Source organism: Schistocerca nitens, chromosome 9 (genome assembly GCF_023898315.1).
Source record: "Schistocerca nitens isolate TAMUIC-IGC-003100 chromosome 9, iqSchNite1.1, whole genome shotgun sequence".
NCBI lineage: Eukaryota > Metazoa > Arthropoda > Insecta > Orthoptera > Acrididae > Schistocerca > Schistocerca nitens.
The window spans coordinates 39,410,857-39,437,270 of record NC_064622.1 but is presented as its reverse complement, the minus strand read 5'-3'; the positions used below and the strand labels follow the sequence as shown (position 1 = coordinate 39,437,270).

The 26,414-nt window shown below is 41.5% G+C and overlaps 1 protein-coding gene across 1 annotated transcript in view; it reads right to left on the bottom strand.

Annotated features, from left to right (window-relative positions):
* LOC126202923 (uncharacterized) overlaps window positions 1-26,124 on the bottom strand; it is a 31,337-nt gene extending 5,213 nt beyond the window's left edge. The window contains exon 1 of the mRNA XM_049937009.1: window positions 26,010-26,124. Within this exon, the coding sequence (XP_049792966.1) occupies window positions 26,010-26,101 (92 nt within the window). The 5' untranslated portion in view covers window positions 26,102-26,124. The remainder of the gene's footprint in view (window positions 1-26,009) is intronic.
* Between the last annotated feature and the right edge of the window lie 290 nt (window positions 26,125-26,414).

Genomic DNA, 26,414 nt, shown 5'->3' with positions numbered 1-26,414 from the left:
AAGCCCAACATGGTCGTCTGACCATGCTGGGCTCCTTATTCCCACGATTTTGTTCATTGCACATGAAAACCGTTGTTGAAGGTAGGTTACGTCAGAGACCTGAAGATGAAATCATGTGGTATTGAAACATGTAGCATGTTTTAAAAAGAATAAACGACGTTAGATTCAAATAAAGCCACTGGTTTTGTCATCATTATTCATGTACGACGTGTCCAACTGCAGATCCACTTGATGGATTACCAGAAATTTAATTATCTAGTCCGCCAGCTGCCAGTGTCTGAAAAAAATGTTCAAATGTGTGTGAAATCTTATGGGACAACTGCTAAGGTCATCAATCCCTAAGCTTACACACTACTTAACCTAAATTATGCCGGCCGCTGGTGGCCGAGCGATTCTAGGCGCTTCAGTCTGGAACCGCGCGACCGCTACGGTCGCAGGTTCGAATCCTGCCTCGGGCATGGATGTGTGTGATGTCCTTAGGTTACTTAGGTTTAAGTAGTTCTAAGTTCTAGGGGACTGATGACCTCAGCTGTTAAGTCCCATAGTGCTCAGAGCCATTTTTTAGCCCATAATCAAGGAAAATGCGGTACTATATTTAAGAGCGAACGTCTCTTTACAGGATCGATAAACTAGTGGATGTGGGTTCTCGCCACCTTGTCTAAAAGAGGACGAGGACGAGGTGTCAACGTCCACTGTGGTGACATCGTCTGTCAGAGAACTCCCGGTGCGCTGGCAGTTTACTTTGTAATCTAGATCGTGTTCACCACCACGGGTGACAATTTTTGTGATTGATAAAAACACCTCAGTTGTATTATTACACATTTATTGTGGCACGACCAGTTTCGTTCTAGAACATCATCACGTTGGCCGCAGTTAAACACAACAAAAACGCTATACCATCTTAAGGAATAAAATAAGCAACTCACACTGACAACAATCTTATACCAAATTCTCAACGAGTTGTGCTGAAGTCTTGATATAATTGTCTAGCTGTCGTATGTAATGTTGAAGATCAAATCCAAAAACGGCGATCGCAAATATTCTGCCGACAGCCTGAGGAAATATGGCGAGAAGATAAGGGATGCTGCGCACAGTAGAGAGAGGTAAACATGTAAACACAGTAATTGGTCTCTGTCAACCGCGATAGTTGGCTCCTTTAATTTATTTTTATTTTTCGGTTTGGGCAGCACAAGCCGTACAACCAACAGTACTTACAAAAGTGTCATATTAACATATCTGCAATGGCGACGTTAAAACAACTGAAAAAATTTCGATGTACGAATGTAAGTTCTTAAAGCAAAATAAAAACCCTGAAACACGAACACCACACAGCCACCAGTACTTATAACAGTGCCAAGTTAATATGTATGTTGTAGTTTCTGCAACATACTTTGAGAGTCCTTCAGAATCAAGACGAGCCAATAAGTCCACGCACCATAGCAAATAGCCTCACTGACAGCCGGTAACTCCGCTGTGTAGACAGATGATTCAGACGGGAGTGCAAACATAGATATGTGTCGCTAGAGGGACTGAAGAAGGCGTATCCTACATCCGCCTCACTACTAAAGCCGTCTGTTTAGATACAAGCGTACTGTGGCCATATTAATATTCGTCCCCATAGCAAGAGCGACACCAGGCCTGTGGGTGAAGAAATTACCAAACACAGAGCGAAAGCAAGGGAGTTTCGAGACTTGTAGGATTAGCGGTAAAAGACGTCGCCGTTTCTCATAGCGTCGATAATCCATTGTGGGATCATAATCTTTACAGCCAATGACAAACCTTAACTACAGAACTAATATAAAAGAGAAAGAGTAGCTTTCCTTCGGGGCTTTTCCTGAAATCCTAGGGCTTACTTCAGGGTACGTCTCTCTGACTGCCTGTTCTGGAGATCAGTTATTCCCAGTTCTTTAATTGTCCTTTCCAGTTTCTGTCAGCCAAGTGGTGCAAACCTTTTTGTTTTACCAGACGGTGAACGACGGTTGGTCAAGCTGTTTGGAGGCAATCTTGTAACATGCCATAGAAAGCTACCGTTCTTTTTCCTGCATAGTCAGAGAGCCTCTCGATATGTTCGTAGAGCTCCGAGCTATGTCGCCTTCTGAATTCCCCATCTTCTTCTACTGGGACTAGGGTTTTCCTGAGGATTCTCCTCTGTCTTCCAATTTCTCCATCAGATCTCTCCGGTTCGTGGAAAGACATTCCATGGCATACAGGGCTTCTGGTCACGTGACTCATGTGTAGTGCTTAAGTTTCAGGTTGCGTGAAAGGAATTTCTTGTTGCAGGTGTACGTAGTCAGTCGATAGGCTAGTTGCAAGTTCCTACTATTTAGTTACACGTGTAGCAACTTTATCTGTATCACTTAAGAAATTGTTTTTTCTTCGCCTGCAAAATTTAGCAAAGTGGAGTTACGAGGTTTTCATTGCCTACCAACGATATACTACACTGTAGGTCAGTTTAAGTGGGGAACTCTACGTTTTTCCACTTAACATACAAGCGATGGGGGTCACGTGCTCAGTATAGTTGGTGGCTTCTTGGCAATGGAAACCGGTGCAGTGGCGTGTGGACTCCAGTCGACAATACAACCGGCGACGCCGGACCTTCGATGCAGGCAGATCCACGCTTGCTGCAGTGATCCAGCATCGCGCAAAGCTGTGTGGTCTGTTACAGGCACGTGGTTATATTGCGTACTCACTATCCGCCGGCAGAGCAGTCATTCTGACTCGTTCAAAATCTCTCACATGCTGTTTTGATGTGCTTGATCAGCTGCATGAAACATATTTAATACATATGGGAAACTATACATATGAAGGGATGTCTAACTGTACAACAGATAATAATGCTTACGTTTGAGCACGATACCTTAATCCAGAAATAAAGTTCAGAGGTTGACTGAGAATTTTGCCTTTCTTTGCTACTAACCCATTAGCTGCAAGAAACAGAGGCTATATCTTAAATATTTATTTTGTAAACAAACAAACAAATCCCACATATTCATAACTAACATGTTGCCAACGTAAAAATATTAATACAATTGCAAACGTCGATAGTAGATACTTGCTTAGTACATATGATAACTCACCAACAACTGCCGCTCCTGTGTGAAGCGATTGTGTTTAAAGCAGCATCATCTGTGTAATCATTTATGAGTCAAAAGGAATTTTAACTAACACTAGTATTGGTTGAATGACAGATTAAAACAGTAATAAATGGATTACAATTTTAAATGATCTGCCTCGCAGAATGCGACTTCTTTATGTTTGGAATCACTGTTTATAACTATTTGTTTGCATTGGGTTTCCAGGAATAAGAGAAAAGCTCTAAAATATAAAGTTATAAAATTTATAAAATTATCAGTTGATGCATGTCATTCAACTGCGTTTTGTGTTAATAGTTGTTTCTGGCACAAGAAACTTACTGTGATGTGCGTTCACGAGCTATTAATGTGTTAATGTGGCTCTATTAATTAAGTGTTAATTAAAATATAGCTTTCTACCTCTTTATATCGCATGAACGAAGGTAATCTGATATCCTGTTTCGATAAACACAGTCACTCTGATACGGGATGTAATCAAAATTACGTAAAAAGACCTATCCAGATCGCCACATATCACATGTCATGGATCACTTTACCGAAGCTGTCCTGTACAAACTAAATACGTATCCTTCCGTCTTTCAGAAAATCTACTGTCAAAACGATGTCGTGAGCAATCATACTCTAACTGATGCGTTACGTAAATTCAAGTTTCTGCGTCAAAAGACCTTCCAGTCTGCAGGAGTCAGTTCCTTGTCGACCTATTATCTATTATGCACCAAAGGCAGCAAAAGACTGGGACTGAGCTACTAAGACAAAGGATTTCTCGATCTAATGTCTGCAAAAGTTTGTGGGCCTAATTTAATGAGAACAGCAAGTGAAAGAATAAGTCTTTTATATGTTCTTCTTCTGGTCTTCAGTCCGAAGACTTGTTTGATACATCTCTCCAAGCTGTTCTTTCCTGTACAAGCCTCACCATCTCCAAATAACTATAGTAACCCACATCTGTTCTGCTCACTGTACTCATCTCTTGGACTCTCTCTGAAATTTTTACCCTCCACGTCCCCATCCAGTACTAAACTGACGATTCATTTACGTCTCAGAATGTGTCCTGTCAACCGAGCTCTTCTCCAAAGTTGAATTATGCCATAAATTTCGTTTCTCTGCGGTTATATTCATTACCTTCCTATTATGCAATCTAACCATTTAATCCTCAGCATTCCTCTGTAACAATACATATCAAAAGTTGTTATTCTCTTCTTGTCTAAACTTCTTATCGTAGATGGCATCACTACAGGCTACCATAGAATTTGTTAACATCGAATATAAATTTACGGATATGTGTTAAATTTCTATTTTTCAGAAACACTTTTCTTGCCATTACCGATGTACATGTTGTATCGTCCCTACTTCGTCCATCATCAGTTACATTACTGCCAAATGGAAAAGCTCACATACTACTTTAGTGTCTTATTTCCTACTACAGTTCTCTCAGCAACGTCTGATTTAATTCTGCTGCATTACGCTATCCTTGTTTGAGATTTTTTAATTTTAAACTTATGTGCTTTCTTCAAGACACTGACCATTTCTAGCAACTGCACTTCCAAGTTCTTCGCTGTCGGTGACAGCGTTACACTGTCATCGGAAAACTTCAAGGTTTTTATTTCTCCTCCCCGAACTTTAATTCCTACTCCAAATTTTACTTTGGTTTCCTTTACTGTTAGCTCAATGTTCAGTTTTAAATAACGTCTGGGGTAGGTTACAACCCCGCCTCTCTCCCTTCTCAACCACTGCTTCATTTTCATGTCCCTCGACTTTTACAACTGGCGTCTCTTTTCTGTGCATTTCTTTCTCTACATTAGATCTTGTTACCTTCAAAATTTCAGACGGTGTATTACAGTCAACGTCGTCAAAGCTTTCTCTATGTCTACAAAGATTATGAGCGTAGGTTTTTCTTTCCTTAAACAAATTTTCAAATTAAATCGTAGGGTCGGTATTGTCTCACGTGTTACAATATTTCTCCAGAACCCAAACCAGTCTTCTACGAGGTCAGCATACATCAGTTTTTCCATTCATATGTAAATAATTCACGGTACAATTTTTCAACCATGACTTATTAGACTGATAGTTATGTAATATGCATGCCTGTCACCAACTGATTTCTCTGTAGATGGAACTATTACATTCTTCTTGAATTCTGAAGATATTTCGCCTGTTTCATACCTCTTGCACACCAGGCGGAATAGTTTTGTCATGGCTGGCTCTCCCGCAAATATGAGCAATTCTTTCGGAATTTTGTCTACTCTAGTGGCATTGTTTCAACTTGGGTGATTTAATGTTGTTGTCGTTGGGGTCTTCAGTCCAGAGACTGGTTTGATGCAGCTCTCCATGGTGCTCCATCCTGTGCAAGCTTCTTCATCTCCCAGTACCCACTGCAGTCTACATCCTTCTGAATATGCTTAGTGTATTCATCTCTTGGACTCCCTCTACGACTTTTACCCACCACACTGCCCTCCAATACTAAATTGGTGATCCCTTGATGCCTCAGAACATGTCCTACCAACCGAACCCTTACTGTAGTCAAGTTGTGCCACAAATTACCCTTCTCCCCAATTCTATTCAATACCTCGTCATTAGTTTTGTGATCTATCCATCTAAGCTTCAGCATTTTTATGTAGCATCACATTTCGAAAGCTTCTATTCTCTTCTTGTCCAAACTATTTGTCGTCCATGTTTCACTTCCATACATCGCTACACTCCATACAAATACTCTGAGAAAAAACGTCCTGACCCTTAAATCTATACTCGATGTTAACAAATTTCTCTTTTTCAGAAACGCTTTCCTTCCTATTGCCAGTCTACATTTTATATCTTCTCTACTTCGACCATCATCAGTTATTTTGCTCCCCAAATAGCAAAACTCATTTACTACTTTAAGCGTCTCATTTCCTAATGTAATTCCCTCAACATCACCAGATTTAATTCTACTTCATTCCATTATCCTCGTTTTGCTTTTGTTGATGTTCATCTTATATCCTCCTTTCAAGACACTGTCCATTGCGTTCAACTGCTCTTCAAGGTCCTTTGCTGTCTCTGACAGATTTACAATGTCATCGGTGAACCTCAAAGTTTTTATTTCTTCTCCATGGATTTTAATTCCCATTCCGAATTTTTCTTTTGTTTCCTTTACTGCTTGCTCAATATACAGATTGAATAACATCGGGGATAGGCTACAACCCTGTCTCACTCCTTTCCCAACCACTGCTTCGCTTTCATGCCCCTCGACTCTTATAACTGCCATCTGGTTTCTGTACAAATTGTAGATACACTTCGCTCCCAGTATTTTACCCCTGCCACCTTCAGAATTTGAAAGAGAGTATTCCAGTCAACTTTGTCAAAAGCTTTCTCTAAGTCTACAAATGCTAGAAACGTAGGTTTGCCTTTCCTTAATCTATTTTCTAAGATAAGCCGTAGGGTCAGTACTGCCTCACGTGTTCTAGTATTTCTATGGAATCCAATCTGATCTTCCCCGAGGTCGGCTTCTACCAGTTTTTCCATTCGTCGGTTAAGAATTCTTCTTGGAATTTTGCAGTCGTGACTTAGTAAACTGATAGGTCGGTAATTTTCACATCTGTCAACACTTGCTTTCTTTGGGATTGGAATTATTATATTCTTCTTGAAGTCTGAGGGTATTTCGCCTGTCACATACATCTTACCATGGTAGGGTTCTGTCAGGGCTGTCTTTCCCAAGGCTGTCAGTAATTCTAATGGAATGTTGTTAACTCCAGGGACCTTGTTTCGACTTAGGTCTTTCAGTGCTGTGTCAAACTCTTCAAGCAGAATCATATCTCCCATTTCATCTTCATCCACATCCTCTTCCATCTCCATTATATTGTCCTGAAGTACATCGCCCTTGTGTAGACTCTCTATATACTCCTTCCACCTTTCTGCTTTCCCTTTATTGGTTAGAACTGGGTTTCTATCTGAGCTCTGGATATTCATACAAGTGGTTCTCTTTTCTCCAAAGGTCTCTTTAATTTTCCTGTAGGCAGTATCTATCTTACCCCATAGTGAGATAAGCCTCTACATTCTTACATTTGTCCTCTACCTATCCCTGTTAGCCATTTTATGCTTCCTGTCGATCTCATTTTTGAGACGTTTGTGTTCCTTTCTGCCTGCTTCATTTATTGCATTTTTATATTTTCTCTTTTCATCAATTAAATTTAATACATCTTCTGTTACCCAAGGATTTTTATTAGCCCTGGTCTTTTTACCTTCTTGATCCTCTACTACCTTCACTATTTCATCCCTTTAAGCTACCCATTCCTCTTCTGGTTTATTTCTTTTCCCAATTCCTGTCAATCGTTCACTAATGCTCTCCCTGAAACTCTCTACAACCTCTGATTCTGTCAGTTTATCCAGATTAGATTAGATTAGTACTTGTTCCATAGATCATGAATACGACACTTCGTAATGATGTGGAACATGTCAGGTTAATAAAAGATATTACATTAGACACAATATTACATGACACTTAATATTTTTTTTGTGGGTGTTGGGAAATTACCACTTACTATTTCCAAAAATTCATCTATTGAGTAGAAGGAGTTGCCATTGAGAAATTCTTTTAATTTCCTTTTAAATGCTATATGGCTATCTGTCAGACTTTTGATGCTATTAGGTAAGTGACCAAAGACTTCCGTGGCAGCCTCCTACTGAGTTAAAGTTAGATTTAACCTTGAGTAGTGAAGATCATCCTTTCTCCTAGTGTTGTAACCATGTACACAGCTATTACTTCTGAATTCCTTCGGATTGTTAATAACAAATTTCATAAGTGAATATACATATATTGTGAGCTTAAGCAATTATTCTGATTACACGCTTTTGTGCAATGAACACTCTTTTACTCAATGATGAGTTACCCCAGAATATGATGCCATACGAAAGCAGAGAATGAAAATAGGCTTGGTAAGCTAATTTACTCAGATGTATATCGGCAAAATTTGCAATGACCCTAATAGCGTAAGTACCTGAACTCAAACGTTTCAGCAGATTCCCAGTGTGTTTTTTCCAGTTCAACCCCTCATCAATGCATACACCTAGAAATTTTGAATATTCTACCTTAGCTACCGATTTCTGATCGAAGCCTATATTTATTAATGGGGTCATTCCATTTACTGTGTGGAACTGTATATACTGTGTTTTGTCAAAGTTTAATGAGAGCCCATTTGCAGAGAACCAATTAATGATTTTCTGGAAAACATCGTTTACAATTTCACCAGTTAATTCTTGTTTGTTGGGTGTGATAGCTATACTTGTATCATCGGCAAAAAGTACCAGCTTTGCATCTTCGTGAATATAGAATGGCAAGTCATTAATATATATTAAGAACAGCAGAGGACCCAAGACCGAACCTTGGGGCACCCCATTCTTGATTGTTCCCCAGTTTATTTCAACTTTCTGCACTCTTCCAGTTAGGTATGATTTAAACCATTTGAGCACTGTCCCATTCATACCACAGTACTTGAGCTTATCTAGAAGTATTCCATGATTTACACAATCAAAAGCTTACAGTACTTGAGCTTATCTAGAAGTATTCCATGATTTACACAATCAAAAGCCTTTGGTAGATCACAAAAAATCCCAATGGGTGACTTCCGGTTACTCAGAGCATTTAATATTTCATTAGTGAAAGTATATATAGCATTTTCCGTTGAAAACCCTTCTGGAAACCAAACTGACATTTTGTTAAAACTTTATTTTTACAAAGGTGTGAGGCTACTGTACAATACATTACTTTTACAAAATTTTGGATAGGGCAGTCAGAAGAGAGATTGAGTGTTAGTTGTTGACGTCAGACGTATCCCCTTTTTTATGCAGTGGTTTAACAGTGGCATACTTCAGTCTGTCTGGGAAAATGCATTGCTTCAGAGAACTATTACATATGTGGCTAAGAATCCCACTTATTTCTTGGCAACAAGCTTTTATTATCCCGCTGGAAATGCCATATCCTTAAATTCCCTCCTTTTTGCAGTTCCTTCAGTTTTAATCTTCAGTTCATAACCAATAGATTATGGTCAGAGTCCACATCTGCCCCTGGAAATGTCTTACAATTTAAAACCCGGTTCCTAAATCTCTGTCTTACCATTATATAATCTATCTCAAAACCTTCCAGTATCTCCGGGCCTCTTCCACGTATACAACCTTCTTTTATGATTCTTGAACCAAGAGTTAGCTATGATTAAGTTATGCTCTGTGCAATATTCTACCAGGCGGCTTCCTCTTTCATTTATGACTCCCATTCCATATTCACCTACTACGTGTCCTTCTCTTCCTTTTCCTACTATCGAATTCCAGTCACCCATGACTATTAAATTTTCGTCTCCCTTCACTACCTGAACAATTTCTTTTATCTCATCATTCATATCATCAATCTCTTCGTCATCTGTGGAGCTAGTTGGCATATAAACTTGTACTACTGTAGTAGGCATGGGCTTCGTGTCTATCTCGGCCACAATAATGAGCTCACTATGCTGTTTATAGTAGCTTACACGCACTCCTACTTTATAATTCATTATTAGACCTACTCTTCCATTACCCCTATTTGATTTTGTATTTAAAACCCTGTATTCACCTAACCAGAAGTCTTGTTCCTCCTGCCACCGAACTTCACTAATTCCCACTATATCTAACTTTAACCTATCCATTTCCCTCTTTAAATTTTCTAACCTACCTGCCCGATTAAGGGATCTGACATTCCACGCTCCGATCCGTAGAACGCCAGTTTTCTTTCTCTTTGTAACGACGTCCTTTTGAGTAGTCCCCTCCCGGAGATCCGAAAGGGGGACTATTTTACCTCCAGAATATTTTACCCAAGAGGACGCCGTCATCATTTAACCATACAGTAAAGCTGCATGCCCTCGGGAAAAATTACGGCTGTAGTTTCCCTTTACTTTCAGCAGTTCGCAGTACCAGCACAGCTAGGCTGTTTTGGTTGGTGTTACAGGGCCAGATCGGTCAATCATCCAGACAGTTGCCCATGCAACTACTGAAAAGGCTGCTGCCCCTCTTCAGGGACCACACGTTTGTCTGGCCTCTCAAGAGATACCCCACCATTGTGGTTGCACCTACGGTACGGCTATCTGTATCGCTGAGGCACGCAAGCCTACCCACCAACGGCAAGATCCGTGGTTCATGGGAGTGGAGAGCGGGGGTTTTTCAATATCTTGTTAAACGTCAAACTTTTCTCGCATTACCATACCTTCCATGTTATCTTCATCTTCGTGCTCTTTCCTTTCAGTAATATTGTCTTCAGGTTTATTCCCCTTGTATGGCCCCTGTATATACTCCTTCCACCTTTCAGCTTTCCCTTCATCGCTTTGTGCTGGATTTCCATCTGAATCCTCAACATTCATACAACTGTTACACTTTTCTTCAATGGCCTCTTTAATTTTCATAGACGTGGTATCTAACTTTCCCCTAGTTATATATGCTTCTATATCCATATATTTGCCCTCTGGCTGTTTCTGTTTGGCCATTTTGCACTTCCTGGCAGTCTCCTTTTTTGGACGTTTGTATTCCCTTTGGCCTGCTTCATTTGGTGCATTTTTATACTTCTCTCTTCATTAATTACATTCAGTAGCTCCTGTGATATCCAAAGATTTCTACTAGGCCTCGTTTCTTTTTCCCGTGTGATCCTCTGCTACATTGACTTTTTCGTGTCTCAAAGAATCCTATTCGTCTTCCTCTGTATTCCTTTTCTCTCTTTGAGTCAATCTTTGCATACTGTTCGCTCTAAAACTTTCAAAAACCTCTGGTTCTTGCAACTCATCTAGGTTCCATCTCCGTGATTCACGACCATTTCGCAGTTTCTTGAGTTTTAATCTACAGTTCATAACGAATAAATTGTGGTAAGAGTACACATCTGCCCCTGGAGACGTCTTAAAATTTAAAATCTGTATCCAATATCTCTGTGTTACCATTCTATAATCAATCTGACACTTTTTAATGGCTCCAAGTGTCTTCCTTGTATACAATGTATGTTCATGAGTCTTAAAATCTACTGTTAGTGATGATTAAATTATGTTTTGTGCAGAATTCTACCAGTCGGTTTCCTCTTTCATTCCTTCCCCAAAGCCCATCTTTTTCTACTATTCTTGCTTCTCTTCTTTCTCCTAATAGCGAATTCCTCCATCACAATTACACTTTCGTCGCTCTTAACTCTCAGAGCAATTTCTTTGAATGAGGACTCAATCAGGAGTTGCACGCACCACAACCAACGCACTAGTACTAATAAGGAAAGGAGGGTCAGCATTGGTCATTGAAGTAGAAATATTCATTACTGCTGCAAATCGATTTCAGCCACTGTGTGACCTTCATCAGTGCTAATATTAAAGCCCTGTGGTCTTATAACTGCAAGCAATAAAACTGCCATATCAGCAGATATTAATGAACAATACTTGTCAGACAGAACGCAAAAATTCAACTGATGATTGAATTTGTACCTTCGGTCTGACAAGTACTGTTCATTGATATGTGCATATACTGCAATTTTACTGCTTGTATTTATAAGTTCACAGTGCTTTATAAAGAGGTCCGCGCAGTGACTGAAATCGATTTACAACAGTAATAAAGATTTTTACTTAATGACCAGTGCTGACTCTCCTCACACATTTGATCAGAACGCCTCAAAACTCTCTGATCTCATCACATATTCTTTCAATCTCTTCAAAGTGTGGGGAGCTAGTTGGTATATAAAATTGTAGTAGTAGGTGTTTGCTTCGTTTCTGTCTTGGTTTCGATAATTCGTTCACTATGCTGTTCATAATAGTAGTTTACCTGCATTCCTGTTTTCTTATTCATTATTAGACGTACTTGTGCATTACCGCTATTTGAATTTGTATTAGTAGCCCTGTATTCACCTCACCACAAGTTCTGTTCATCCTGTCACCGAACTTCACTAACTCCTACTGTCTCTAACTTCAACCTATTCATTTCTTTTTTTTAAATTTTCTAACCTACCTGCCTGATTGAAGGATCCAAGATTCTGTGCTCCGACCCGCAGATCGTCAGTTTCTTCGTAGGTCTGGCATCGAAATTACCTTTACTGGAACGTATTTTAGAAAAGCTTTAATCACCTATTTCGCCTCTTTAGGGGTGAAATTTCGTAAAGTCCCTCCATCTTTTGTATACGGGGTGTCCCATTTATCTTGTTCACCCAAAACAACTTTTTTCTGATGCGTTAAAAGAAAAATTGTTTCAACCAATGGTTTTCAACATCATTGGGTAGTTTTGTTTACCCCCACAGATGTATGAGATACAGGGTAGAGGTTAAATTCTGTAAATGGATCCATGTACACTTTATTCAAGGATACACTCTCACTCTCCAAGAGATATTCAAAACTATATCAAACTGCAGCATTTTATCCACGAAACTGGTAGCTATGGAAATGATAAATAATACATAACTTCTCTGCATAACTTCTGTGCATAACTTCTCTGCATTCTCTTCAGCGCATTTCATTAACTAAATCATGTAACATTTTAAAAATTGCTTATCATCGTACAGGACCGTGTTAAGGTACTCATGACAACGCAGAAGTAACATGGTCTTCTGTAGTAACTTTTACTGTGATTCTACCACTACATTAAAAGCAGAACATGCTCAAAATGATGACCATTGGCATTCATACATAGGTTCAGTCTGTGGGTGAAGGACGTCCTACATCGTGCTACTATATCCTCTGTCATCGTGTTACAAGCATCAATAATGCGTTGCTGCATGTCTTCTGTTGTTGTTACAACATTTTGGTAGACAGTATCTTTGTCTGCTCCCCACGGAAAAAAATTCCAGCGGTGTAAGGTCTGGAGATCGGGCAGGCCAAATAACTGAGCCACCACGTCCAATAAACCCACCAGGGTATTTACGGTCAAGAATTTGTCGTACGTATAAGGTGTTATGTGCAGGGCGCCTATCATGCTGATACCACGTGATTCTCCTCTGCTTTAGAGATACGGCGTCCAAGAGAACAGGAAGAGTGTGTCTTAAAAATCGGGCATATTGTCTACCATTTTGGTTGCTATTTACAAAGGAAGGTCCGACCATGGTATCTCCAATCACTCCGCTCCAAACAATAACGTTCCATGGACCAATAGTGCATTTTTCTCATACCGACAATTCCTTTGTCGGAGAACGACGTCTCGTTGGTAAAAAGAATATCTGAGAAGAAATTAGGCTTAGTGCGAAGTTGTTGCTGAGCCCACTGATAAATTTGAACCCTATTATTGAAGTCATTTCCACGAAGTTCTTGGTGTAAATGAACATAAGGCTGGAATTTATGACGTTGCAGAATGCGATGTGCGCTTGTTTTTCGGGACTCTAACGTCATGTTGAATTCGTTGTATGTTGGCTTGAGGATTCTTGGTTACGGCAGCGAGCACAACGACCTCAGCAGTTTGTTCGATAATTTCTGGATCTCTCATTTAATCTTCCCGCTTCGTGACGACCAAACATCCAGCGGGAAGGCGATAGCTTGTCACGGAGTCGTCTGCTGCACGGTAGTTGTGCTGAACAGAATTTCGCCCGCCTCCAGCGAATTACAGTACAGTTAGGCACACTGGACTCGAATTCGGGAGGACGACGGTTCAAACCCGCTTCCTGCCATACTGATTTAAGTTTTCCGTGCTTTCCCTAAATCGCTTCGGGCAAATGCCGGGATGGTTCCTTTGAAACGGCACGGCTGACTTCCTTCCCCACCCTTCCCTAATCCAATAGGACCGATGACCTACTTATTTGTCCCCCCCCCTCCTCCGCCCCCCCCCCCCGAATCAACCAACCAGCCAACGGTAGTACGTACAGTAGAGCACAAGATAGACATAATAACATAGTGATCATAATGTTCTCTAAGAGTACTGAACATAAACAGGCAAGTCACTAAATTACTTCCTGTCATCGTACTTTCTCCTTAGATCAGCGGCATTTCTACCTTACCGTTATGCGTGTACATCACACACATTTACACAACAAAAATTGTATTAACATGATGCACTACCGCCATGCAGTTACTAAGCCACTCTGATGGAAGACTACAAGAAAAATGGTTCAAATGGTTCTGAGCACTATGGAACTTAACATCTGTGGTCATCAGTCCCCTAGAACTTAGAACTACTTAAACCTAACTAACCTAAGGACATCACACACATCCATGCCCGAGGCAGGATTCGAACCTGCGACCGTATCAGTCGCGCGGTTCCGGACTGAGCGCCTGAACCGCTAGACCACCGCGGCCGGCGGAAGACTACACTGGCATGCAGTGTACTGTACGCTAAAGCAACAACAAATGGGGTGCACATGGGGGGGGGGGGAGGTGGGAGAGAGGAGTACCTGTGTTTACATGAGCTGGAAATCATAAACAAAACCCACACCTCTACTACAGCACTACATTGGGTATGTAATGTGTACAGTCAAGGCAGTAAACAGCTCGGTTTCTTCACAACACGTATACTCTTTATCGTTTGCACATCTGCGTTTTATTGACAAAAATGGTACAGTGTGATAAATTTTTGAATAGCTCTAGGAGAGGTTAAGTGTATTCTTCAATAAAATGTACATTGTTCCATTTAAAAAATTTAATCTCTACCCTGTGTCTCCTACATCTGTGGGGATACATAAAACGTATACCCTCAGTAAGAACTATCCATAGAGGTTAAGGGGAGTTGGAATGCCCTATCTCGCCAATGTTAAATTTGCTAACTTTGTGTACCTTTTTCTTTGGAACTATTATCTTCAGAACTTTGAAATTCTGGCAGAGGTTTTCAGCATATATTGTGAGCCCACTGAACTAGAACCAATGTTTTCTTTTTGTTGGTATAGTATTTATGAATTTTTTACCATTAAGCCATTTTTTATTGGAAAAAGTATAACATAAACTTCCCTAGTTCAGAGAATAAGCCAGTTCTTGTCATGATTCTAGTTCAGTGGCCTCTTTGAACTGTTTTGCAGCATTTCTGAAAATTTGAATGTTGTTGGTTGAGTGGTTTATGAGATAAAGGTACATGTAACACTAAAAATGTCAAATGCCAGAAAATGCGATTAAAGTAATTTATTATGAAAATTCACAAATACCTTTTATTCTATTATCAAAAGTGTCCAGCAGAGTAATCAGGGTCATCTTCTAGTTCTTCTTCTTCACCTAGAAGCTTTCTTCTCCTTGCTGCCCTTGCTTTTTTTGTATTAAATTCAGCTGCATACTGAGCCTTCCTTACTCGCACGCTGTCCAGAAGCTGAAGACCTCTGATGGTGTTGATACCAGGAGCAATGCCGAGCCTTGCCATGACCTTTAGCCTACCCATATGACCATCATTGAATGAAATAACAGCATCACTGACTCCCCATTTCAATGTTTTTATCCCAACAAATACATTCTTAGGTACACGAGTCCAAATGAGGTTGTTGAACGACTCGTTTTGATTCTGGGTACAACCATGAAGACATTTTCGCAGAAGATCAGGATGCCCCAAGTCTCTATATATTGGTTTAATTACTTCCATAACAGCCAATGGAATATAATTTTTATGGTGATAAGGATCCCCAGTAGCTTGAGATTTTCTATAATTGCACCATGACTGAGGACCATCTGGACAAGCAAAATGTTGAGGATTATCATCAGTTGATGATCGATGTAAATATGTGGCCCATACAGCTTGTCTCATTTCCTGCAAATTATTTGCATTATTTCTTATTGCCATACCATAGTATTGTTGTAATTCATTTATAATTTTATCTGACAGGCGACCTCTAATGGTTTTACCATCTGACAAAATTTTGTCCTTCAGATTCTGTTTCAGTTTCCTTAGACGAGTGCCCATTCGTTTCTGAACATGACCGACACATTCTAGTTTAGTTATTGTCTTATTGACATATGGCATGGATTCTGTAACACTTTTGTATGCCTTGGAGTCCCCATCTCCAAGGAATTTTGTGTAAAATACTCCCCGTTCTTTTTCTGATCTGCTAAACATTTTCACAGCAGCGGCAGCCTCCATGCCTCCACTCGTACCTTCATAATTCTTGCTACATATGTGAGCTGCTTCTTTCTTACCAGATGCACAATGGTAACAATGTTTAGTGAGCACTTCATAGTCCAAAACTTTACCGCTGTCCACACTAGTAACAGTAGCAACAGCATTTTTGGATGTGTGACCCCTTTTCTGCCAGGTTCCATCAAAAGCAACAGGGATATCTGGGTTTCCTTCATTTATATATTTTGCTTCACTGGCAGCAGCTTTCATTGATAAATCTGCTACAGACTGAACAGCATCTCCTATCACTTCAGTGTAATTGTCAATTTTAGCAGGTGGAGGTGGAAGATTCATTATGGCACAAAATGTTTGAGCAGCAGTATGTCCTTTACCAATTGCTCTCATTGCATACATTAGCCTGATATTACTCTCAAACAAATTGCTACTGCATGTTTTAGAGCTCCAAAAACAGGTCTCATTTTCACAACTGGCACAAACTATAGCAATTTTGCAGGAAAGTCCTATAGAGTTTGTTATGTTCATATCAAAAGAACCTCCACAAAGATTACAACACAAACATTTCTTCATAAACTCAGTAAAAACAGGAAAGTCGACTAAAACATATTGTTCATTAGAAGCTTCATCTGTAATTTCACTTGCACAGTTTGATAACTTCTTTTTTGATGCACTGGTGGGCGTGTCTCCTTCACACATCTCAGCTGTACAAACGTCAGAACTTTCACCAGCATCAACAGGTGCTGAAGCAGAATCACTTGAACAAACGTTATTTGTAAATCTATTACCGCGAAACTTTCGCTTTTTAAATAATGATGCACTCCTAGGCATCGTAGAAACTACGCACTCACCACTGAAAGTCAAAACAAGACAGATAACAAACTCCAAATGAGCGACAAACTAAACTCGAGGCTCAAAACAAACACTCACAGATCAAAAACTGAACAATAAACACAGCTAGTCGTAAAAACAATGGTACCTATGGAAGGATCAAAGATTCTACAACTGAAGAGTGAAATCCACAGCCTTCTATATGTAATGTTTTCGGAAATGCGAAGATTTAAATGTGTACAAATCACAAGATGGGTAACTTTGCTGGGCGCACATGTAATTTTGAAAAATTAAATAAAAATACTTCCAATTGGAATTTCTTAACAAATTTTGCACCATTTTAAGCAGAAAATTTCAAATTAAGTTATAAGGTTAAAAACTGAAAATGTGAATTTTTTCCATTTTCCGGCATTCCAACTCCCCTTAAAAAAGATTGGTTGAAACAATTTTTCATTTAACGCAGCAAAAAAAAGTTATTTTAGGTTTGCAGGATAAATGGGACACCCCGTATATAGATATCTTTCTTTCATAAAAGACATAGGAGACATTTTCATTATGAATGCTGTTGGACAATTTGTGAACTTCGGCATAAGGTCTAAAAAGGTCTACTCATGACCTGTAGCGTCTATGTGGGACTACCATTTCTGCACTACTTTTTCACACATCATGACTTTCATTTTCTCAGACTTTTACTACAGATATTTAATGCAGTGGAGAATTTTCCTTTGTCCACCCATGTAACCATGTGGCTTTCTTCATTCATAATGATGCGAGATGGTCTTATGTCACTTAATCCCATTTTCCTGCGCGGTTTTTCTGAAAGCAAATCACCTATTTGCTTTGCACTGCACACACCTGCTATATTCCGTAATTTCTTTCAGCCAATCGAGTAAGTAGTGACGCAGTTCCTGATACGCAGACTGGCGCGGCAATGCGATAATTTACGGGCTAAGCATTTGTTTAGTAATTTTTCAACACATGTCTACCACAGATGGCTGACACATTTGCTCTGCACGAATCGAATCTACAGGCCAAGCTTCATTACATTTATGATCTTTGGTTAGGCAGCGTTTATACGTAATATTCCGTTTCACTTGCGTCATTACCTAAACTTTGCAAATCAGATTGCGTTATCCAGGGCTCCATTGTTGAAAATTTGGCACAAAATTCTGGGTGAAATCTGTTCACAGTTTATTCGAACTTGCACTTTAAGTCTTACATGACGGGATTGACTGTCTTCTCATGGGAAGGAGGGCACGGCGTACCCGTGCGTTATCGCCCTGAAGACGAACCAAGTGCCGAAACGTTGACTTCCGCGCTGGACAGTTGGTTGAAGGATCTTGGCCCGATACTGCGCTGTCAGTGTTAAGTGGTGGACATGTGACTATAACGTGCAATACATTCTGCAAAATGTTTTGAAGAAGAGAAAAGTGTGTGCAAAGCTTGTCCCGCACACCTTGTATCCCGAAAAGAAACGACGCGCAGAAGGTTTCTACGACTTCAATGAAATGCAAAACGCGGACAGTTGTTTTCTGGAACGAAAATCGCGGGTGACGAGACTTGGTGTTAGAACCTACCGCAGAATCTAAGAAGTACAGAAATTCACATGAAGGATCAACGTTTTGACGTCATAAACGACATTCAAGGCAATATGGCGGGAGACTTGAACAACATCCAAAAGAAGATCTCTTCTGACAATTTCACACGGATGTATCAACGTGCTGTGCGTTGTACTCAAGTATGGGGGAGACTATGAAGGACACTTGATGCATGAAAATCACAACCATACGTGTTCTCTGTTTATTTTATTTTTATTGATCCAGTTTCGAAGCTTTTTGCAGTGACGGGATGTGGAAGAATTTGGAATGGCACAAATGAAGAAAGCTTTTTGCAATAACAGAACTCCACTGGAACAAGATACAGATATGGACGTAACGAAGAAGTTCCTAAAAGTGTACGTCCCTTCGAAATTTTAACCACTCTGAGAATCTGAATCTGCAAGCCTTTGAAACGTAGTGCTATCGACAAATGTTAGAATGTAAGTAGGGGTATGAGGCTGCGAATGAAGGCGTTCTGTAAACAACAAATGAGGGAAGTTTTATGGCAGACTCTCACAAGGGAACCTCCCCATCGCACCCCCCTCAGATTTAGTTATAAGTTGGCACAGTGGATAGGCCTTGATAAACTGAACACAGATCAATCGAGAAAACAGGAAGAAGTTGTGTGGAACTGTGAAAAAATAAGCAAAATATAGAAACTGAGTAGTCCATGGGCCACATATGCAACATTATGGACAACGTGACCTGAGGAGCGCTGTGGTCCCGTGGTAGCGTGAGGAGCTGCAAACCAAAGGTCCTTGGTTCAAGTCTTCCCTCGAGTGAAAATTTTACTTTCTTTATTTTTTCATAGTTATTATCTGTCCGTTCTTTCATTGACGTCTCTTTTCACTGTAATAAGTTTAGTGTCTGTGTTTTGCGACCGCATCGCAAAACCGTGCGATTAGTAGACGAAAGGACGTGCCTCTCCAATGGGAACCGAAAACATTTGATCGCAAGGTCATAGGTCAACCGATTCCTCCACATAGCCGGCCGAAGTGGGCGTGCGGTTAAAGGCGCTGCAGTCTGGAACCGCAAGACCGCTACGGTCGCAGGTTCGAATCCTGCCTCGGGCATGGATGTTTGTGATGTCCTTAGGTTAGTTAGGTTTAACTAGTTCTAAGTTCTAGGGGACTAATGACCTCAGCAGTTGAGTCCCATAGTGCTCAGTGCCATTTGAACCATTTTTTTCCTCCACAGGAAAACACATCTGATATATTCTATACGACACTGGTGACGGCATGTGCGTCACATGACAGGAATATGTTGTCGACCCACCTAACTCGTATACTTGGCGAATGGGTAAAAAGATTCTTCTACCTTGCCCGATTTAGGTTTTCTTGTGGATGTGATAATCACTCCCAAAAAAGTGATGAAAACATAAGAGTTTGTCACATAAACTGAAAATAAAAAATTAAACTTTTCACTCAATGGAAGATTTGAACCAAGGACCTCTCGTTCCGCAGCTGCTCACGTTACCACGAGACCACGGCGCTCCTGCGTTCCTGATCTCCTTGATGTTGCTTATCTTCCCATGAACCACTCAGTTTGTATATTTTGCTCATTTTTTCACAGTTCCACACAACTTCTTCCTGTTTTCTCAATTGATCTGTGTTCAGTTTTTCAAGGCCTATCCACTGTGCCAACTTATAACTAAATCTGAGGGGGGTGCGATGGGGAGGTTCCCTTGTCAGTAGAAGAAGGGACAGCTATGGGAATCCGTGAATACGAAATATGGAGCTAGATAGAGAAGAAGAGGGTAAACATGCGGACGCAGAAAAGAGTAGACAATACTAAATGTGTTACTGAAGTTGTTGGGTGTACTTGCGACATCGAGATGAATTGGCGTAACGGGAACAGCCGACAGGCAGCATCCACCCACATGGAAGGATAATCTCAACAACAAGAAATGCAAATTTTGTGACGTATGCCATGACGTACATAAACTGTGAACGTAATGTATAGGTTGTTGTCGTTAATGTAGTGAATCAGATGGCGTGAGAAGTTTCGTTGGGGTCACAGTTTTGTGACTGGCGATAAAAATGAGGAAGGTCAAAAGAAAAAGGGGGCTGGGGGGGGGGAAGGGGAGTGAGGGGAAAGTTGGAATAGGGAGAAAAAGACGAAGGAAAAGGATTGAGCGAAACTAGAATGGGAAGGGGTAGAGATACGTGGAAAGAAATCATGAGCAGATTGGGATCGGACTGAGACCCGTTCCGATGGCCGCGCGTGTTAGCCGCCGGTTCCAGGATTCGAGGAGATGCGCCGATCCCGGATCATATCGGCCTGGGGGATTAATGACGAGGGCTATTGTACCGGACGGCCTGGATGTAGTTTCTAGTCAATTACCAATTACCCGCATCCGACTAGGTGAATACCGAGCTGGTACACACGTGGCGCTTCACTTACACGAATCGCAAACATTTCGAAAACATTCTCAGACTTTGAAGCCAGATGCAAACAGATTTGTTACGTAAGTTCTGGCCAAGGAAGTGGGGGGGGGGGGGGGGGGGGAGTGGACAGGAAGAGCATCAGCCACCTCCTACCAGTGATGTTGCCAAAACCAGAACATCACGCCGACCCCTTAAAGATACGGGAAACGGCCGGGAAAATGAAGAAGATTTGAACTGTTGTTTCGTTTGTAATGGTTTTACTCCGACTGGCAATGAAACAATAAGATAGGATCCATGTTGTTGTTGCAATGTGGTTTTGTACTCTGTCCTTCCATTTTTTGAATTGCGCGCTAGAACAAGAAATTATAAAATAGTGCGACGTCAAATAAAAAATTAAACGAATAAACAGGTAGCGTAGCGACAAGAATTAAAAAGTGGGAAGATGTTGTCAGAGAGGGAGGGGGGGAGGAGAAGGTAGTTCGGAGTTTGCCCTAGGTATGTTATGCTAGTTTCGATGCTGATCTTCGTAAAGTGATTCGACGATGTATACAGGGTAGTCCATTCATTGTGACCGGGCCAAATATCTCACGAAATAAGCGCCAAACGAAAAAATTACAAAGAACGAAACTTATCTAGCTTGAAGGGGGAGACCAGATGGCGCTATGGTTGGCCCGCTAGATGGCGTTGCCATAGGTCAAACGCATATCAACTGCGTTTTTTTTTAAATAGGAACCCCCATTTTCATTACATATTCGTGTAGTACGTAAAGAAATATGAATGTTTTAGTTGGACCACTTTCTTCGCTTTGTGATAGATGGCGCTGTAATAGTCACAAATATATGGCTCACAATTTTATACGAACAGTTGGTAACAGGTAGGTTTTTTAAATTAAAATACAAAACATAGGTAATTTTGAACATTTTATTTCGGTTGTTCCAGTGTTATACATGTACCTCTGTGAACTTATCATTTCTGAGAACGCATGCTGTTACAGCGTGATTACCTGTAAATACCACATTAATGCTCAAAATGATGTCCGTCAACCTCAACGCATTTGGCAATACGTGTAACGAAATTCCTCTCAACGGCGAGTAGTTCGCCTTCCGTAATGTTCGCATATGCATTGACAATGCGCTGACGAATGTTGTCAGGCGTTGTCGGTGGATCACGATAGCAAACATCCTTCAACTTTCCCCACAGAAAGAAATCCGGGGACGTCAGATCCGGTGAACGTGCGGGCCATGGTATGGTGCTTCGACGACCAATCCACCTGTCATGAAATATGCTATTCAATACCGCTTCAACCGCACGCGAGCTATGTGCCAGACATCCATCATGTTGGAAGTACATTGCCATTGTGTCTAGCAGTGAAACATCGGTAGAACATTACGTAGGAAATCAGCATACATTGCACCATTTAGATTGCCATCGATAAAATGAGGGCCAATTATCCTTCCTCCCATAATGCCGCACCATACATTAAGCCGCCAAGGTCGCTGATGTTCCACTTGTCGCAGCCATCGTGGATTTTCCGTTGCCCAATAGTGAATATTATGCCGGTTTACGTTACCGCTGTTGGTGAATGACGCTTCGTCGCTAAATTGAACGCGTGCAAAAAATCTGTCATCGTCCCGTAATTTCTCTTGTGCCCAGTGGCAGAACTGTACACGACGTTCAAAGTCGTCGCCATGCAATTTCTGCTCCATAGAAATATGGTACGGGTGCAATCGATGTTTATGTGGCATTCTCAACACCGACGTTTCTGAGATTCCCGATTCTCGCGCAATTTGTCTGCTACTGATGTGCGGATTAGCCGCGACAGCAGCTAAAACACCTACTTGGCCATCACCATTTGTGGTTGACGTTTCACACGTGGCTGAACACTTCCTGTTTCCTTAAATAACGTAACTATCCGGCGAACGGTCCGGACGCTTAGATGATGTCGTCCAGGGTACCGAGCAGCATACATAGCACACGCCCGTTGGGCATTTTGATCACAAGAGCCATACATCAACATCGACCTTTTCCGCAATTGGTAAACGGTCCATTTTAACACGGGTAATGTATCATGAAGCGAATACCGTCCGCACTGGCGGAATGTTACGTGATACCACGTACTTATACGTTTGTGACTATTACAGCGCCATCTCTCAAAAAGCGAAAAAAGTGGTCCAATTAAAACATTCATATTTCTTTACGTACTACACGAGTATGTAGTACAAAATGGGTGTTGCTATTTAAAAAGACGCAGTTGATATCCATTTGACGTATGGCAGCGCCATCTAGCGGGCCAACCATAGCGCCATCTGGTTTCCCCCTACAAGCTAGACGAGTTTCTGTGGTATCGATAGCTATGGTGTCACGGCTTAGGTGCCAGTTCAGTTGGCAGTACGACACCGACATCGATGTCAGCGCCCTCTAGCCGGCGATGGAGAGCTCTACAGGCATCGCTACAGATTCTGCCCATTTCATGAGGTGCAGCCAGCCAGGAAACTTCGCTTCAGCTTTGCTCTACATACGACGGGTCTAAGACTTCGCATCTGTACAAAGTTATATATTCTTTCTTGCACCAGTAAACCATTTTTACTTACTGCAGTACCGACGTATTTTTCCTGCTCCTGCTCCTACCCACGCGCCGCCTTCCAGGCGGGATACAAAAGTTTTGTTCTTTATAATTTTTTTCGTTTGATGCTTATTTTGTGAGATACGAGGGCTATCCACAAAGTACATTACGTTTTGGAATTAAAAATAAATAAAGTATTGGAAACCACGTGGTTATCTATTCTTGAAGATGTGCGTCGTCATCAAAACGCTGCATAGCCAACCACTTCTTCATTGCTGGGAATAAGCGGAAGTCGCTCGGTGCCAGGTCGGGACTGTACGGCGGATGAGGAAACAACTCCCACTTAAAAGATTCGAGTACTTAACGAGTGGCATTTGCAGTGTGGGCTCGGGCGTTGTCGTGAATCAGCAAATCTTTGAGCCCAACTTTCCCCTCCGCTTGTTTTGTATTGCTCTTCTGAGGTTGTGCAGAGTTTGGCAATACCTTTGAGAGTTTATTGTAGTGCCTCTTTCCAGGAAATCCACAAAAATCACACCTTTTCTGTCCCAAAAGACAGTCATTACGTGGTTGAAGGCGCAGGCGGCCGAATTTTACGACGAAGGAATTTCCAAGCTCGTCCATCGCTACGATAAGTGCCTTAATTTAAATGGCAACTATGTAGAAAAGTAGTATTTAAGAGTGGCTTTCATCTGTATATAATAAAAAAAATTCCAATACTTTATTTATTTTTAATTCCAAAACGTAATGTACTTTGTGGATAGCCCTCGTATTTGGCTCGGTTACTATCAATGGACCACCCTGTATACGTGTTCAAACGGTTCAAATGGCTCTGAGCACTATGGGACTTAACATCTGAGGTCATCAGTCCCCTAGAACTTAGAACCACTTAAACCTAACCTAACCTAAGGACATCACACATATCCATGCCCGAGGTAGAACTCGAACCTCCGACCGTAGCGGTCGCGCAGTTCCCGGCTGTATACGTGTCACAGATGTAAATAAAAGTAGATGAGGAGTCTTCTAACAGCAGCCGTGAGGTGCATTGTTGCAACTTGCATTCCACAACCAAGACCTTAGCAACCACGACCGAAGCAATACGCCTCTGTGTTGGGCAGCGCGTCCTTGACAGCTATAGTTCAATTCTTTTATCTTGGCGGCTCGCGCATGCCCGCCCAGACGCGGGAGATTGCTGCGTTGCCAGTTGCACATGACGCACCCGCCAAGAGAAGCAGCGCCATAGTATAGCATAGTTCGCAAGCTTACGTTTAGGGGGGAGCGCGCAGTTCATGAAGTAATGCCACCACGGCCGCATTAAGCCTTTCGCTGCTACAGAGACGTGCTCCCCGCATTCCGCGCTGTGCGCGATTTTGTCACTGCACTGCTCGCCTGTGCAGACACACTTTTGTTGCAGTCGCAAAAGATGGAATATTTCTCAATATTACATACGACACCTATGTGGTACTTAAATTAAATGAGATATTGTTACACAGCAAATTTTATATGAAATTTAGGTATCTTGTCCACATATCATTCTCAACATTGTGGCAACTAAAATCGACCATATGGAAAGTATACTCTATAGACATTTACCTCTGCCAACTCTTCAAAATTTCGTGCAATGGTGTACTATATTTAATGCTGCACAATAACTGGGTTGAACATCGAAACAAAATTAAGTCATTTATGGGGGGAAGGTATCAGTCAAGAAGATGTGTGAAAATCTAATTTTTGGGCCAATTAGTTTTTGTAAAATCGAATGATAAGTGTGTCAAAGCAGTGAGAACACGATGTGTCTGCACAGGCGAGCAGTGCAGTGATGACAAAATCGCGCACAGCGTGGAATGCGGGGAGCACGTGTCTGCAGCAGCGCAAGGGTTAATGCAGAGACAAAGCACTAGAAATTTCAAAAAATTGCATTCAAACGAATAAAATTCGTGAAGTAAGACACTTCGATATTGTTTTTAAATAAAGAAAATAATAAGCACCGTACAAGGTTTGAACTCTGCACCTTTCGCTTATTTACTCAACGCCTTAACGGTTACACTACCGCAACTCGTCCTACGATCAAACACCACGAGGTATCTAAAGGTCACGCAAAATACTGACAAACACTGTTGATATGATTACGAATTACTCACACTTCGTCGCAGTACAATAGGAAATAAACAATTACCGCTGTTCTTTATTGCGAAAAAGCGGTTCGTGAGATTGATACAAACACCTTTCCTTGCTATCGCCTGAATTAGAAGACTTATGGCTTGTTTGGTTTAATTATTTAATAGAATATGAAGCAATTGGTATAAAGAATGCTTTTTCCAAACTTTCTATAAAAGAAAATCTGCTATCAAGACATTGCTTTTGTTCTATCACTTTATGACTGAACGTTTCTAAAACTGAACACACTCGTCGGTGCTCTGCTCTGCAGTCGAGATCTGGCAATGTCGTTCTCTGTTCATTGGCTGACTGTGTTTTGTGACGTCAGATGCGCAGAACAAACCTAAACTCGGCCGCCAACATATATGACGCGCACTTTAGTGTCTCTGGCGGTGGACGGAGGAGCACTGACCTGGGGGCTTCAGCCGGCACCGGAGCCGCGGAGGCTGCGGCGCATGCGCTGAAGAGCGCCGCTGCGACCGCGACGACGACTGCAGGCGTCATTCGTGACCGACGGCGACCACTTCTGGCCGCGGACTGCGCGGAAAACAATGTGCGCGCACGTGGCCGCCGGCTGTCACACACGCGGACGCACCGTTAGCAAGCGGGCCGGCCGCTGGAGCCCGTCCAGGAACCAGCAGCACAGCTGCTGCGCTTTACTGCCGTCGTAAAGGGCCGACGGCTGTTGCGGTACGTAAATAGTGCCGAGACATGTCTCACGTTCCGAAGCCATGTTTATACTCGCTGCGATGCGCGGTACGTCAAGGTCCATGAGTTGTAATTAATGAATTAGCATAATAAGAGAAGCCGATGGATA